Source organism: Carassius carassius, chromosome 20 (genome assembly GCF_963082965.1).
Source record: "Carassius carassius chromosome 20, fCarCar2.1, whole genome shotgun sequence".
Lineage (NCBI taxonomy): Eukaryota > Metazoa > Chordata > Actinopteri > Cypriniformes > Cyprinidae > Carassius > Carassius carassius.
Window position 1 is genome coordinate 24,496,126 of NC_081774.1, and position 17,326 is coordinate 24,513,451.

The following is a 17,326-nucleotide window of genomic DNA, read 5'->3' on the forward strand; positions in this document are numbered from 1 at the left end:
GTGAAATTCATACATCCACCATCTGCCATTGTGACAAGCAAGGGTAAAAAGTGACAGATTCAGCAGGATTTGGAGCAGGACAGTCAATCGTGTCAGGTATATCTGACACATAGAAATAAATACACTGTGCGCCATACATGTTGTGGAAAACCTATTGTAATGATAACAACCTTCATATTCATCCGGAAGAAGGAGGCGGGAACCGGCGGACAATCAAACAACATTTTAATAAAGCAAAATAAACACAAAACAGCGCACCAGCCCCTCACGGACGACTGGTGCGCGCAAATAAAAACCAAAACACAACTAAAAGCCCAGGCCTGGTCCTCTCTCGTCCTTCACTGTCGTCGCTCCAGTTTTATATCCTTCCATCTCCTCCGTGGGCCTCGAGACCGGTGGGTCGAACAGGTGTAGCTCATCTCCAATCACTCCACCGGCCTCGCTCCCATGTCCCTCGGCCCCGCCCCACTCGTCACACCTATAAACCAAAATTATTTGTGAAAAAAGATTTTTGAAATAAAAAGACATTTTCAAAGTATCTTGAGTGATAAAATGATTAGGAATGGGTCTATGACAAACTGAAGCTTTGTGGAAAAATGAGGATGGTTTGGAAGTAGACAGTCTTGCTTAATAACGCATTAAATGTGTTTATTTATGACTCTTTGTTTGATGGAATTGATTTTCATGAACCGTGGATTAAGATAAAAAATATTTTTTTGCTTAAATGTTCCAGCATTTTCCAAGCAATTAAAGCGTTTACTCATGCAGCAATGGTGGCATTTACAAAGTCTGCAATTTCTGCAGTTTTGTGGGTGGGTTGCCTTTTAAATATGCCACCCATACAAAACAAACTACTGCAGTTGTATGGCCTCTAAGGTGAATTTCACAAAGCTTTCCAAGAGAATTTCACCCCAGAAACCAGAAATGATTTTATTTGAATAGTATTAAAGAAATAAGAAATGATAATTTGTTTAAAAAAAAATTGCAATTACTGAATTATGTTGGTTCAAATAAAATCAAATGAAAACTCATTGCAGATTAATTACACAGTGCCTTTAAACTTATTTAAATAATACTAAAATGAAAACAAACCAGCAATACAATAATGGAAATCAAATGCATGGGGTTTTCAAACCTGTTCTTCACTGTCCTTTCAAACCTGCACTGCATATTTTGTATGACTCCCTTATCGGACACACCCACTGCAGGTCTTGCTCTCTACTAAAGGGCTGATAAGTTGAATGTGTAGTGCTGGGCACCCTCCTGGACAGATTTGAAAACCCTTGATCTAATGATTTGAATTAGTTTTGGGTTGGAGATTCATACCATAGAATGAACAGACATAAAGAAAAACCAACTGTGAATGATGTATATGAAGATTTATGTACAATGGACATATGTCTGTCTAACATATAGTTATATAAATAGCAGTTCAGCTGTTTTAGAGCCCGAGTCTACGTAAACAAGAGTTCTCTACTGCCACCTCCTGACACATTCATTTATCCAGTGGTTCTCAATTCCAGTCCTGCACATTTTGTATGTCCAGTTGATAATCTGAATCAGTTCTGTTAAATAAGGTAGACATGCAAAATGTGCATAGCAGGGGCCCGGGTATGAAATTGAGAACCAGTGATGTAGGCTACTCTTATGTGTTTTCCCAAACAGATCCAAAAGTGGCATGCAATTAAAGTTAAACACAACTACGCATACACAGTCACACAATCTTCTTCACAGTGGTATAATGAAAATGTTCGCGGTTTGATCACGTTCATCACGTTCATTTCACTGCTGCACTTCAGCTTCTCCAGAAGACTACAACTCCCACGGTGCCACGGGGTGACCGAGGACTTGCAGCACCACGTGCTTGGACTGTCACATGTGACCTACAGCGGAGAGCAGGACACAGGACAGCATGGCGAGTAATGATCCCGGAGTAAGTTAGTTAACATTTTAAAATCTAAAGAAAGCATTAGAAATGTGTAGAAACATTTTGTTTGCGGGTAATAACTGCATTTTAAATAACTAGTGTCTAGCAGTTTGCACTTAATTTTATGTGCTTATTTATGTTTTAAGAAAAGCTATGCTAGTTGTGTGCTAGCTTTGCAACGTCCAGCTATGCCACTATGATGTAACCTTGTATAACTTTATGTATGTGATTGTCATCAATTATATAACACGATTATTGTGTTATAGCGCATTCATAGTTTTAAATGACAATGTGTGTCAGTGATGTGAAGTTATATAAGTTAACGTTACGTGTTTTAAAGTTGCCCCTCGTCTGTCGTAGACAAGGTCATTTTGGCACACTTGAATTAACTAATTAGCTAATAACATTTTTTAAAGAACTGTATCTATTTTCATGTATTTTTGTAGGTTACATTGAAACATGTATACATGAAAAACATACATGTACACACAGTTCCCACCGCTATGTCATTGCCTCTTCAATGCTTGTCTTTATAAACACAATGCCTATGTATTATTAGGAAGATCAAGCATGTAGAATATAAAATGTGCTGTCTAGATATCAGACAACATAATTTATACAATTTACGTTGTTATTTTAAGATGTATTCAAAAATTCTGATTTTCTGTTTTAGGGTTTTTTGCAACAGCTGAGGCAGATTGTCGGCAGGATGGGGTCTGGCCCGCGAGGGGCTGGGGTGGGTATCAAGCTCCTCATTGGAGCTGGAGCTCTTGCCTATGGGGTCAAAGAAGCCACATACACAGGTAAAACTCATGCTAACAAAATAAAGAAGGATTTAAGATGGGCTCTTTACTCACTCACATGTTCTAAACCCATACACGTTTCTTACTTGTGTAGAATTCCAAAGGAGAATATTAATTGTTTATTTGAAGTTTTATAACTAATTGTGTTTTGCTGTGTTTGTAGTGGAGGGTGGCCAGAGAGCCATTATCTTCAGCAGAATTGGAGGAATGCAGATGGATACTGTGCTTGCAGAAGGATTGCACTTCAGGTACATTAAATGCAGAGGTTTTCATTAGAGCCATGAGCTCTCATTATAATAGTAATAGTACACAAAAAAACTGAAAAATTATGAGTTTCTTTTTCTATTTGAATATTTTGTTAAATGTGATTTATTCCTGTCATGACAAAGCTGAATTTTCAACGGCCATTACTCTTCACTGTCACATGATCCTTCACACCAGAGAATGCTTAGACAAATTTTTCAAATGTTGAGAATGCTTAACCTAATGTACAAGTATATAAACCATAAATGTTTAAGAATCACTTAGGCTACCTCTGGGTGATTAATGTTTAGGTAGAGTTTGAACTGCACCCTCTCACCAGAAAACTACTAATTGGCTAAAAGGCTTTGTTTGACTTTTCGGAGATCATCCACATTTCCCCATGGATTACCTCTGACCTAGTTTCTCTACGATCTGAATTTCTGTGTACTGAATTTTAGAATATTGAATTTGATGTTCCGAAAATCCTTTTCTTCTTGAAAACTTGAAGCTGTATTTTTAAAAACTGGATATTTGCAGTCTTAAGATTTCAGAACAAAACATTTGCTGTTTGAAAAAACGTGTATAAAACGCTGCCATAAAAATATTAAATTGTGTAAATTTCAAATGTTTAATTTTCAAGTGAAAAAAAAATCTAATTCAGATCTATGTTAAATGCCACATAATATTCAGCTTTGTTAAATGACACTTGTCGGTTATTCAAATTTACACAATACAAATTCAGTTAGTTGTCATATTATAAGCTCCATACTCATCCAAGATGTAGATGAGTTTGTTTGCCATCTCATTTTGATGGTGCCATCAATAATCAACAATAAACAACAATTTCTTAAAATTCCTTTTTTTTTTTTTTTGGAGCTTGGCAGACTTAATCAATTAGACATTCTGCCTACACTTGGAAAGGGAGCAAATGCTGCAGAAAGTTACAATAAGTCTGTCTTACATTTAGGATACCGTGGTTCCAGTACCCTATCATCTATGATATTCGAGCCAGGCCCAGGAAGATTTCATCCCTCACTGGAAGCAAAGGTGATCTTGATTCTCATAAATGCTAAACAATGAATTGATAAAGTTCCAGATTATGTTACTAGGCAATACCCTGTGCCAGTTAAAAGAGTTCATGTGACTCTGTCCATCACAGATCTTCAGATGGTAAACATTGGTCTTCGTGTGCTGTCTCGACCAATTGCCTCCCAATTGCCGGTCATGTACCAGCAGCTGGGGAAAGACTACGACGAACGTGTGCTTCCTTCTATCGTCAATGAGGTGCTTAAGAGTGTGGTGGCCAAGTTCAATGCCTCCCAACTGATCACACAGAGAGCCCAGGTACGGAATCAAGACTATCAAGTCAATAATCCGGTTTCAGCGTTTAGTTTTTTTTTTTGTTTTGTTCTGTGACTGTTGCCTTTTTTGGCTAATTGGGCATGTTGAATCAGTGGTGGAGCTCATCCATGAGAGAGATCACTTTAATTTGGCTGTTTATCATAGCAAACCAGGGGCCAGTTGCATTAATTGTTTACACTAGTCTTAAAAAGTGAAGCCCTTTTCACACTGCACGTTGGACTTGGAAAATTGCGGAAATATTGCCGGGACACCTTCTGTGTGAATGCAAACACGTCCTGGGATTGATTCCGGATCTAGTAACATTGCCGGGTTCAGACCCAGAACGAGCGCGGTGTGAACAGAAGCCAGAACTAATGCCGTTAAAGGTTGTTTACAGGACCTTTATGCACATATTCCGGATAATCACTGGCAGTGTGAAAGTGCAAAATCTAGTGACCCGGGAACAATTGCCGGCATACATTACCTGTGTATTTTCCGGAATCGCAGTGTGAAAGGGGCTTTAGTCATCTATTTTTTCTTTTTTTCTTCAAGACTGGTCATAACTTTAAAAATTTGTTGTTTAAATCATTGTTTTTACAGTTATAATAGACATGTAGCTGTTTCAAAACATTTGTTATAGTAGAATTTAAACAGTTAGCCTATTGATAAATATTGTTTTTATTAGTTGATTTCCTCCTCCGTCTCAATCCGGTTCAGCAATTGTTATTTTGGGTTAATTAATTCAGTTTTTGGGACATTTCTCTTCTTTGTCTACATGGCATCACTAGGTTCTGTCATTCAGAAACATGACTTTTCATATCACTGCTATGCTTATGACACTCAACTCTACATCTCATAACATCCTGATGATCCTCAGCTTGTCTAACAGACATTTCTTGTTGGATGAAGGACCATCACCTTCAACTCAACCTTGCCGAGAGAGAACTGCTTGTGATTCCATATTTCATCACAATTTCACATCAAGCATAACTCCTTCAAAAACAGCCAGAAACTTTGGAGTTATGATTGATGATCAGCTGACTTTCTCAGACCACATTGCTAAAATGTCCAATCCTGCTGATTTGCTTTATTCAACATCAAGAAGATCAGGCCCTTTCTTTCGGAACATTCTTTCGGACTCTTGTTCTGTCCAGTCTGGACTATTGCAATTCTCTCTTGGCAGGTCTTCCAACCATTTCTATCAAACCTATACAATTAATCCAGAATGCGGCACTAATATTCCTTTTTAATGAGCCCCAAAAAATACACGTCACACCTCTGTTTTTCAATTTGCACTGGTTACCAATAGCTGCTAAAATTAAAGGCATTTATGTTTGCCTAAAAAAACACCACTGGCTCTGCACCCCTTTACCTAAATTAATTACTTCAGACTTATGTGACCTCTAGAAGCTTGCATTCTGCAAGTGAACATCACTTTAATGTGCCATCTCAAAGAGGCACAAAATCACTTTTTACTGACTTTTTCATTAACTGTTCCCTCCTGGTGGAATAACCTGCCCAACTCAATCCGAGCAGCTGAGCAAGAATTGACTGCGCACCAATTTTTTGGTGCTTGGTAAGCTCAGTCCCCATTTGCTTAATTGGAAAAATGTGAACACATTAAAAAAAAAAATTTTTGTTGTTTGTTTGTTTTGAACTGAAAAAAGTCAACAATATACAGGTTTGGAATGACATGCTCATAGCATAGACATTCCCAAAAGAATAGGATCGATGTTATCAGGTATTTATCTCAATGCAGATACTATTATAATTTCTTATAAGATTCACTCCTAACCCATACATTCACCTTCTGCCCCTGACCTTTGACTTAAACACTGTCAGCAGATTCTCAGGTCTGATCCTGGTGTGAGAAAGAAATTGTTACCTCTCTATGGAGGATAAGAAGCCCTGCCTTTATTTAGTTACAGAGCTGTTTAAGAAAACGGGCTGTTATTTCACACATTCTCATCTGATACAGCTGAGACACACTACATGAAATATTTCAAATGAAAGTGTCTGCTTGTTCGGTCAAGTCTAGAAATTTTGACTTGTGACCAAAATGTATTACAGTTGTATTACATTATCATATCAACATGAGTTTGAGTTGGGTAACATGAGATTTACACAAACTTGCGGAGTTCATGTCAGTTCCAATGTTACTGTCAGTAAAGCAGAAAAAGGACATGGCAAATACTAGGACATCCATATATTCCTTTGTTAAAAACTTTGTATTAAATCAGAACATTTCTGAATATAAGCACTTTCACTTTTGGACCTCATTGTATCTGCATGTTTGTTGATGGTTTAAATAAGTTGATCAGTTACTGAGAAAATCAGCCTAGCTATTATTAATGTGTTTTATTTTTGTGTGCAGGTGTCACTACTCATAAGGCGAGATCTAATCGAGAGAGCTAAAGATTTTAACATCATCCTGGATGACGTGGCCATCACAGAGCTCAGCTTCAGCAAAGAGTACACTGCTGCTGTGGAGGCCAAACAAGTTGGTTAGTAGTACTGAAATATGTAATCTATGCACCCTTTTATGCACTCTTGGTAATGGTAATACATAGTGTTTTTTTTGTTTTTTGTAGTGGGTATAATTAGATTTTTCATGCAGTCTCATAGCTACTCACCATCCCAAAGCGACACCCTTTCACCACCACCACACTCACTAATGCATACAATATGCAACATGTAACTGAGAGCATTCTGAAAGAGTGCTTATGTGACATCAACATGTCAATTTATTATAAGAAACTGAAGAATTTCACAGCCAATAACATTTACAGCTGGGGAGACTGGACTGATTTTCTTCTGTTTAGTTTTAATCATTTAACACAGTTACATTTATCTTAAGAATATGGTCCTTGGAGCACAGGTTTTATCAGCTGGCAATTTTCATTGCACATTTAAGAGTGCCTGTTTTTAAATTCCATATCCTGACTTTCTGTCCACAAGGCTTGTCAGTAGTTCTCATCTCTCATCATCTGAAACAAGGAGAAATAAACATTTTATTCAGTTTAACTGCTGCACACAGACATATAAACAGTAGCCTATCTGTGTTATCTCTCCAGCATTCAATGGTCCTCCACACTAATGGAACTTAAGTTATTAGCTGGGCTATTATGTTGGCTTGAGAAACATACTGTTATACTATTTAAACTTCTTATTCTTTTGAGACCAAGAATTTTCAACTGTACTGTATCTCCTCCTAGGGCTTTAATGCTACAGGAACCAAACTCTTCAGGAACATTGGACCCAATCTGTAGTTTGTTTCTACATCTTTTCTAACTGAGACTTATTTTTCGTATATCATAAATCAAAGGTTTCCCATAGACTTGCATTGATTGAGCAAAAATTCCCTCTTTAGAGGACAACTTCAGCCCACTAGAGGGAGCCACAGGATAAGAAATCTTTCAACTCCCCTCATTTACTTTGGTTTTCAGTCAGTTAAATTCACAAATAATTGCATACTTTTCCTTTATGCCGCCAACAGGGCTTAAAGCTCTCCGGCACCGTGCCGGATTTCCGGCATGCAGAATTTAATCCTACATAACAAAAAATAAATAAAATGAAGAATCTTTTTGATTTATCACTTTTGAGTCCATCCGTTCGCCTACCAATGGTATGAGAGGTACAACTTTCACTCTCAACCAAACTAACATTAGTAGCCAGTCAGAATATAAAGATGAGACGCGCATAATAGTATTCAATTGCAGAGTCACAGCCCTGATGAATGGAGAAGCGTGACAAAAAGCTGTGAGGCGAAATGGTCAAATATATCCATCTAGCGTGTATTTACATGGAAAAGCTCATTATAAAGCAGCGGAGCTTTGTAAACAACTCAGAGTAATCATGTCATCTCCATTAGAATCATATGATCGCCAAAACATATTTACCGAGATTTAGTGTTGTCAAAAGACCCGGTACTTCGGAACCAAGTCGGTACTAAAAAAATGTAAATGTGACGGTACCAGGTTTCTCTAAGTACCCGTAGTACCGAGGTCCCGTTGAAACCCGGTTCAGTGCTATGATTTCCGCGAAGCAGAAAACGAGGACAGAATCTCAAAATCCAGTCATGAAAATGAAACTTACATTTTAATATGGACAGTCATGGAATTTGTCAAAGTTAGCATAAATTAATCAAATCAAATCTCCATATGGACCAGTATCTGTAAATGTTAAGCCGCAAAAGTTGTTTGAAATATGAATCCGTGTTCTGCGCGTCTCTGTGTGAATTAATGAATGGCAGAGATGTGCGGGTTTGTTTACTACATAGACTGAAGCGCACGGCGCTTGCATTAATTTCAGCATCTGAGCTTCAGAGTTCTCTCTCCATCAAGCGATCTGAACTTTTCAGTTCATCTCAATGGACGCACAGTACACCTGTATTTGATGCTCTGTAAACTCTTTGTGAAGTCGCACGACTCACCGTCGCTTTACTGATAGCGCCGTTTCTCACACATGCAAAGAGAGAGAGAGCGAGAGTCTTACCACGCTGAATCGACACGCTATATGGAAACTATTCTTTGTTGTCTTCTCCTGTCAAAATAATGGAGTTCATTTAGAATTATTTATATTCATTTTCGAACAAGCAGAAGACATACCGGTTTCTCCGGTAGTGGGCGGAGCTAATGCGCAAATGGGAATTTCATTGGCTGGTGCTGATTTAGTACCGTCCCTGTTTTGTTTTCAGCAAATCAGTTTGACCGAACGCAGACAACGTGATAAATATTCATGAACCCAGCAGCTCATCAATTCATAGTGCATTGTATATACATTAGTATGATAGTAGAATTAGTAGTAGTATTATCTTTTAATAATAATTAATATGATCTATTACTATTTTTAATATTTTTTACAGAAACCCTCAATGACCAAAAATATCTTAAGCATCACCACCAGTCTTAAGTTCAGTTAAAATGATAAATATGCATTCATTAGGCCTAAAAGTTAATTTTTACATAAAGGCATTGTGCTAGAAATATTACTATTATTTAGTAAAATGTATGTGATACTGCTACTACTGTTGAAAAAATTTATAAAATTTTATTTTTTAAAGAAATAAATCACAATATTTCTTCCATGTTTTAATTTTAATAGCAAATCCTCTTTATTTACCAAAAATAAAATGTGTTTAAATTTCATAAATTAAAAGACAAATTAAATTTGGGTGAAACTTGTTTACTGTTTTTCATAATTATATAACTTGTAGAAAAACTTTAAACACAATTGTAAAAAAGTATAAAGAATGGCATTGGTTTTATTTTTAGTGCTAAAAAGTTATTTTTTTTAATTAGCATATTTTTGTGTTTTGCTTTGGTACCTAAATTGGTACCGAGAACCGTGGATTTTCACTGGTATCGGTACCGAATACTGGAATTTTGGTATCGTGACAACACTACCGAGATTTCTGAAAAGGTCCTGTTCACACATGATCTATTAATGGTAACTTTACCAGTAAAGACTGTATGTGTGAAAGGGGCTAAACTCTTCCTCTGTATACGCTGTGAATTTTAATTGCTTAACGTAATCTGGAAAAACCGTGTGCATTATCTCCCTAGATTTGTAACGTAAATCATTTATAAACCTTTGCCAATACAGCAGATACATCAACCTATATGTTTAAATATGCCATTGTATTGTACATCGCGATTTAAAAAAAAAAATGTTTCTGCACGTGGCCAAATATTAAAATTTAATGGATTTAAACATTGTTTAATCAAGCTGTAAAGTCAAACGTCACCAGGCCGTTGGCGCCCTCTGCAGGTATTTGTTTTACTACATACAGGTCCTTCTCAAAAAATTTAAATATTGGGATAAAAGTTCATTATTTTCCATAATGTAATGATAAAAATTAAACTTTCATATATTTTAGATTCATTGCACACCAACTGAAATATTTCAGGTCTTTTATTGTTTTAATACTGATGATTTTGGCATACAGCTCATGAAAACCCAAAATTCCAATCTCAAAAAATTAGCATATTTCATCCGACCAATAAAAGAAAAGTGTTTTTAATACAAAAAAAGTCAACCTTCAAATAATTATGTTCAGTTATGCACTCAATACTTGGTGGGGAATCCTTTTGCAGAAATGACTGCTTCAATGCGGCGTGGCATGGAGGCAATCAGCCTGTGGCACTGCTGAGGTGTTATGGAGGCCCAGGATGCTTCGATAGAGGCCTTAAGCTCATCCAGAGTGTTGGGTCTTGCGTCTCTCAACTTTCTCTTCACAATATCCCACAGATTCTCTATGGGGTTCAGGTCAGGAGAGTTGGCAGGCCAATTGAGCACAGTAATACCATGGTCAGTAAACCATTTACCAGTGGTTTTGACATTGTGAGCAGGTGCCAGGTCGTGCTGAAAAACGAAATCTTCATCTCCATAAAGCTTTTCAGCAGATGGAAGCATGAAGTGCTCCAAAATCTCCTGATAGCTAGCTCCATTGACCCTGCCCTTGATAAAACACAGTGGACCAACACCAGCAGGTGACATGGCACCCCAGACCATCACTCACTGTGGGTACTTGACACTGGACTTCAGGCATTTTGGCATTTCCTTCTCCCCAGTCTTCCTCCAGACTCTGGCACCTTGATTTCCAAATGACATGCAAAATTTGCTTTCATCCGAAAAAAGTACTTTGGACCACTGAGCAACAGTCCAGTGCTGCTTCTCTGTAGCCCAAAGTGGCTTGACCTGGGGAATGAGGCACCTGTAGCCCATTTCCTGCACACGCCTGTGCACGGTGGCTCTGGATGTTTCTACTCCATACTCAGTCCACTGCTTCCGCAGGTCCCCCATGGTCCCCCAACCTTTTCATGATATGCAAATTTTTTGAGATAGGAATTTTGGGTTTTCATGAGCTGTATGCCAAAATCATCAGTATTAAAACAATAAAAGACCTGAAATATTTCAGTTGGTGTGCAATGAATCTAAAATATATGAAAGTTTAATTTTTATCATTACATTATGGAAAATAATGAACTTTTATCACAATATGCTAATATTTTGAGAAGGACCTGTAATGTACTTAAAGGTCCCATGACATGGATTATTTCCTTTTCTTTAAATGCTTTTTAATGTTTCCTTAGGTGTACTTATATTGTTAGTATGATTTTTACATTTAAAATTTAGAAATAAAAAGCATTTTTATATCCTGATATTAGCCCTCTGGCTTGAATGCTTGACGACAACTGTTGTGATTTTTTTTTTACTATTACAGCTGTCGAGATTAACGAATCGTGGAAGTATTGATTATATAATTATTTTTTCGATCTTGTCCCATCACATGAATGGCTGCAGTGATGAGCATTGAGTAGAGTCTGTTTATCGCATGAATGCAGAGATCTCGTCATTATTGCAACACGTTTTCTCTCACAAAATGCTTTCACAACAACTAACAGCAAACAAATGAATACACCACATGAATACAGTAAGAGCTTTGTTGTGTAGCAAAATAGCGTCATTCATTGTAACGGCAGTTTAGGCAAGAGTGCAGATATACTCGCGATGTGTGACAGCTCCGAAAAAAAAGGGAGCGTTCTTTGATCGCTCTCTGTAGTTAAATCACAATTTAAATATCAGATTTGTTTCATGCTACTAAGAGAAACAACGTGAAGTTGATCGTTTAGTCACTGGCTTGAATCACTGATGCATAAACAGTATTAAACGATTTATAAAGAAAGTCTGTGTGAACTTGAATAATTAGCTACACATCAGAAATCACTGATCACAGATCAGGCATTAATGAACACTGTTACTCACTGTTTGTGGCGGTGCTGTCGAATCCATATCATAAAAGTCTGTTTGTAATGCCTGTGCTGACATTGCGACTGAATTATATGTAAATATTTGGGCAGGCAAAGCAGAGAAAGGGGAGGTAACATTTCTCCTTATAACGCCACAAGGAGGAGATTCAAGATCAGCCCGGTTGAGCTTCCATTTTCTCAAAGGCAGAGAAAGATAGCAAAATCTCGATTTACACCGATTAAAATTTCTAGAAACTTGGGGACCATATACAGGCTAGGGGAACTTATTATAATGTTAAAAAACCTCAGAAAGTGACATTTTCATGTCATAGGACCTTTAAGTTATGTTCATGTTATATATAGGCATATTACATTATGTATTTTAACAGTGTTGTTCAATACAATCTTGTAATTTCTTGGTTTTGATGTTTTATTTGAGCCAATTATTATTGCCTCATTGTTAGTTTATACATAAATAGTCATACTAAAGCCTGGTTTTCACTTAGGTCTGTTTGTGTAACTAAAAAATAAATACAAAATAGGATTACTCAGTCATAATAATAATAATCAAAATAATCAGTAGATTAATTGATTACCAAAAGAATCATTAGTTACAGCCCTAAATTAGTTAAAATATTTCTAAATACAACTGCATTGTTTTACTTTTTGTAATAAAAAGACAAACATTTTATTGAAAACTTCTTAAAAACACTATTAAAATATTGTCACATTCTAGTGAACCAAGTATCTGTACTTTCTCATCTCACTAGCTAATTGTATTGTAACACCCCTAGTGTCAATAAGCGATGATATAGCTCATAATTTTCCAAGTGTATGATACAGCTTTCATTCTGCAGGTCAATCATATATTCATGAAAAAGAAAATCAGGTTGAATAAAGCAATAACTTTGCCATAGTATCCTTTCAAATGTTAAAGTTGTCACAGTCAATGCATGCTTTACATGTGCTGCCCATGCCTCGCCCCTGGAAAAAAGTTCAGGCTCAGGATTTTTTTTTGCTTTAACTCCTGCGCCAAGCAAAGCTAACAAATTTAATCGAGACCAGGTCAGGTAGTGATTATCTGATAGAGGCCAGATGTCAGTGTAAAAGACGCTCGGGACAGTTGACTGATTTGTCACTAGCTATGTTTCCATCCACCTATTTTTGTGCATTTTGGAATATAGCATTGAAAAAGAGCGCTTTACGGAAATGCCAAGATGTGCATAATTTCAAAACAATACGCATAAAAAACTTGCGCACAAATGAGTAGGAATAAAAAATATCCGACAAGAAAAAATGTGCATAAACTGGAAACACATTTAACGAATAAATCCCACCATATGCATCAAAAACGTCATGTGACTTTGCACAATGGGGAATAACTTGACTAACCAGTGCACTGATCTCATTGCACTGTATCTGAAATGTTGTTTTGGTCGTTCAAAAATGCGTGATGTAAGTCTGTCTTCAAAGTATTTCTGTATAACTGCTTCCCAGAACTGTATGCGTTCCCAAACAGCAAGCATCCATTTCCAAAAGCAATGACAGCATTTATTGTGTCACGTCTGCTCTATCTTAGACATGAATAATTCATCATATATGAAAATTATTATATTAAGTGGCTTCTACTTCTCTTAGTGATATTTAGTGTCAGTTTATCAGGAAGTGTCATTTTTGTTCTCTTTGACTTGTTGGATTTGAAACAAATGTTTTATGCGATATTCCAGTTTTGCGCATAAGTTAAATTTGATTCTTTGGATGGAAACATGCATGGTGAATTTATGAATGAACATATGAAATTTCTATTATAAAACTATGTTGGAACGTATCCTCTTGCTTTTTTAAGCGGGTATACGGAAATCCTTGACCTTTCCTAGTGGGGATACAGTGTATACCTGTGCATTACGTAGACTACACCACTGGTAATTCATATTGCATAACCTAAAATTGCCTAAACCAAGCATCCTAATTTAACCAAAATTACAATGTACATAGTCACCTAATAATTGGTGCTGTCTGCTTAACGTGTTAACCAAGCGGCTACCTCTCACTCTTTCTCATGAAGCTAACACGGAAGTGACTTAAACTGTAATTCGTCACCTGGCTGCTAGAGGCTAACTGTAAAAGGAAGTCAGTCCCTTAGACCCCATGTTAAAATGCCCAACTTTACAGCAGAAAAATGTCCATGTCCATGTTGTCTTTGAGCAACACAGCGGTGTTTAGTTTCTGAATTACTAATGTTCTCTAATTCAAAAGCCCATTCATAAAGAGAGCTGTTTACTAAATTCCTGAATGAATCAGCAATTTGAAGAAAATGAATGTATGAATGAATGACTCATAAAGATATTTACCTACACCTGGTGGCAGTTTTAGTTTCTGTATTTTTACAAGGTCTGTTTTTCAAATGTAAGCAATATGCTTTTCATTTAAGTGTTCTATTTCATTTTTTTTTTCTTAATGAAATTTCCCTCTGTGGGAGTTGCATCTGTAGAAAAATCAGCAACATTTATTATTTTGACATTTTGGTAAAAATGAAAATAATTATCAGTTCATCCTAAAAACCATTGAGTAATTCTCAGAAAGAGTTTTGCTTATCCTAATGCTCTCCACTAGAGGGCACTCTGGTCATTCTATGACTTTGTTGTATTTCATCAGTATTGCCTATTGACCAAACAACAGTATACAGCTTGCATAAAACTGTTTGTATGAAATGTCATGGTGAAAAAGGATAATATCTGTGTATGTGAGACCTTTTTCTTTTAAATAACCTGTCTCTCTTGTTGATGTGTAGCCCAGCAGGAGGCTCAAAGGGCTCAGTTCTATGTAGAGAAGGCCAAACAGGACCAGAGACAGAAGATTATACAGGCCGAGGGTGAAGCTGAGGCTGCTAAAATGGTATGCTGTATCTGCTTTCTCCACTCCACTTCAGCAACACATTTTGACGATCATTGAAACAATGTCTCTGTTTTATTCAAACTATAAGGGGTTTCCTTTGTTACTTTAAAATGTCCCAAATGCACTATTTTCAGCCACAAGCACCTCGTTTCATATAATTATTATTCCCTGTTATTATGTTCTAGATCTGTGAGTGGTAAATTACTGTAATTATTGGATATAATTAATGAATACTGCTTCTGTGCTAATTAAGCCAACAGTCAGTTGTTGCAGTCATACATCTAGGCTATTTTGAACTGTTGCCCCCTCATTCTCAACAAGCTATTAGCAACCAAAACACATTTGAAAGCATTTGTTCGCTCTTTTTTTTTTGTGCATTATGGATATTTTTCAGTTGTTCTTTCAATTTGTAATGTTTCAACACATTTGGTGTCTCGAGAAATGACTTTGCAGGATTCATTCCTGCTGAAATGATGCGATTCTGTTTCTAAAACGGGCCGCAGGTCAATGGCTGTCTGCTGACGGTAAACAAGCAAGGGTACGGAGTAATTTGCTTTTGTTTTTGTTTGTGCGCTCCAGTTGGGTCAAGCTGTAACGAAGAACCCTGGCTACCTAAAACTCAGACGTATCAGAGCAGCCCAAAATATTGCCAAAACGGTAAGACAAGACTTCAAACAAAGACATTATTGGCTGACCCATGTTAACAGATGTTGATACACTACCAGTTAAATATTTCTGGTACGTATGAAGATTTACAGTTATTAAAATGTATATTTTTATTCAGTAAGGATGAATTTAATGAATCAAAAATGACATTAAAATATTTATAATTTAATATAAATTTTCACTTTAAAAAGTTCAGAAGAACAACATTTATTTATTCAATATTAAGCAGCACAACTGTTTTCAACTTTGATAATAGTTAGAAATGTTTCCTGAGCCCTAGATCAGAATATCCAAATGATTTCTGAAGGATCATGTGACACTGAAGACTGGAGAAATGGGTAAAAAAAGAAAGAAATAATGTCCTTGTCTCATAATCTTTGTATGTTATCACCAGGTGGCAGCTTCTCAGAACAAAGTGTACCTGAGCGCAGACAGCCTCGTTTTGAACCTCCAGGACAGCTCCTTTGACAAGTAAGATCCTAACCAATGATACTCACAAAATTCTGACTATTTCTTCTCTTTTCATCAGCTGTGATCTTCATAACTAACTAAAAAATTCCCAGCTGTAGATAAAAAGAGTAAAATCTTCTAAAGAAGTATTTGGTTTTCTGATCTGAGCAGGACGACTTGACCTAACAATCTAATACTATCCTCACATTGTTTTTTTTTTCTCCTCTTAAACTTAAACAATAAATAGACTAAACACATATGCATGTTTTTTCCAAAGCTCTTTTAGTCTTAAATGTATTAATGCCCATATGTTAGCATAGTTCCCTCAGCGGTAATCTCTGCATTTTTCTTCTCTGTCAGCCTGTCACTGGGGAAATGAAGAGCATCATCCATGAAGAACATATGCATTCCATATGTAAGCAGTGTTCCCATTCCCTAAACGTGACTGTGAGCCGAGCCTCTCACAGTACAGTTCTGCTGGGTCTCAGATGAGACATTGGTCAGGCAGTCTTACAGATGCATCTGTATATGCATCTGTTTATACACAGTGATTCAGTCATTCAGGATTATTTTCTAGCACATTCAGCTCAAGAATTGGGAGTTTTGGTATATTAGGTAACTCTAAATACTAATGGTGATCACAAAATAAACACTGCAAACAATAAATGGTCACTTGTTCATATATTCCTAAATGTCACTGTTATACCTAAATATTGCTGATTGGTTGTTTACAAAACATAAAGCTTTTTTTTTTTTTTTTTGCCCAAGTTTTTTTTTTTTATTATTATTATTAGTAGTAGTAGTAGTACTATAACCATTCAATGTTCTCTAAAAATTTAAACTTTATGAAATCCTATTGTACTTGCAGACATTTTGATTAAATAATGTGTTTAAGACTATTTGTGGGGGATATTTATTTCTTTGGAAATGTTCTTGTACAGTAAGTCTCTTCTGCTCACCAAGCCTACGTTTATTTGATCTAAAGTACAGAAAGAAAATAAAATATAAAAATATACAACAGAAATATTTTAAAAGCTGAATTTTTAGCACCATTACTCCAGTCACATGGTCTTTCAAAAATCTTTGCTGCTCAAAAAAAAGATGTGTGTGTGTATATACATATATGTATATGTGTGTGTGTGTGTGTGTGTATATATATATATATATATGTATATGTATGTATGTATGTGTGTGTGTGTATATATATATATATATATATATATATATATATATATATATATATATATATA

The 17,326-nt window shown here is 36.2% G+C and overlaps 1 protein-coding gene across 1 annotated transcript; it reads left to right on the top strand.

Annotated features, from left to right (window-relative positions):
• Window positions 1-1,822: 1,822 nt before the first annotated feature.
• phb2a (prohibitin 2a) lies at window positions 1,823-16,742 on the top strand. The gene is made up of 10 exons (XM_059502257.1): window positions 1,823-1,933; window positions 2,601-2,730; window positions 2,894-2,978; window positions 3,941-4,020; window positions 4,133-4,317; window positions 6,689-6,818; window positions 14,857-14,960; window positions 15,540-15,617; window positions 16,021-16,097; window positions 16,437-16,742. The coding sequence occupies exons 1-10, from the start codon at window positions 1,913-1,915 to the stop codon at window positions 16,453-16,455; spliced, it is 909 nt and encodes a 302-aa protein (XP_059358240.1). The 5' UTR covers window positions 1,823-1,912; the 3' UTR covers window positions 16,456-16,742.
• The last annotated feature ends 584 nt before the right edge of the window (window positions 16,743-17,326 follow it).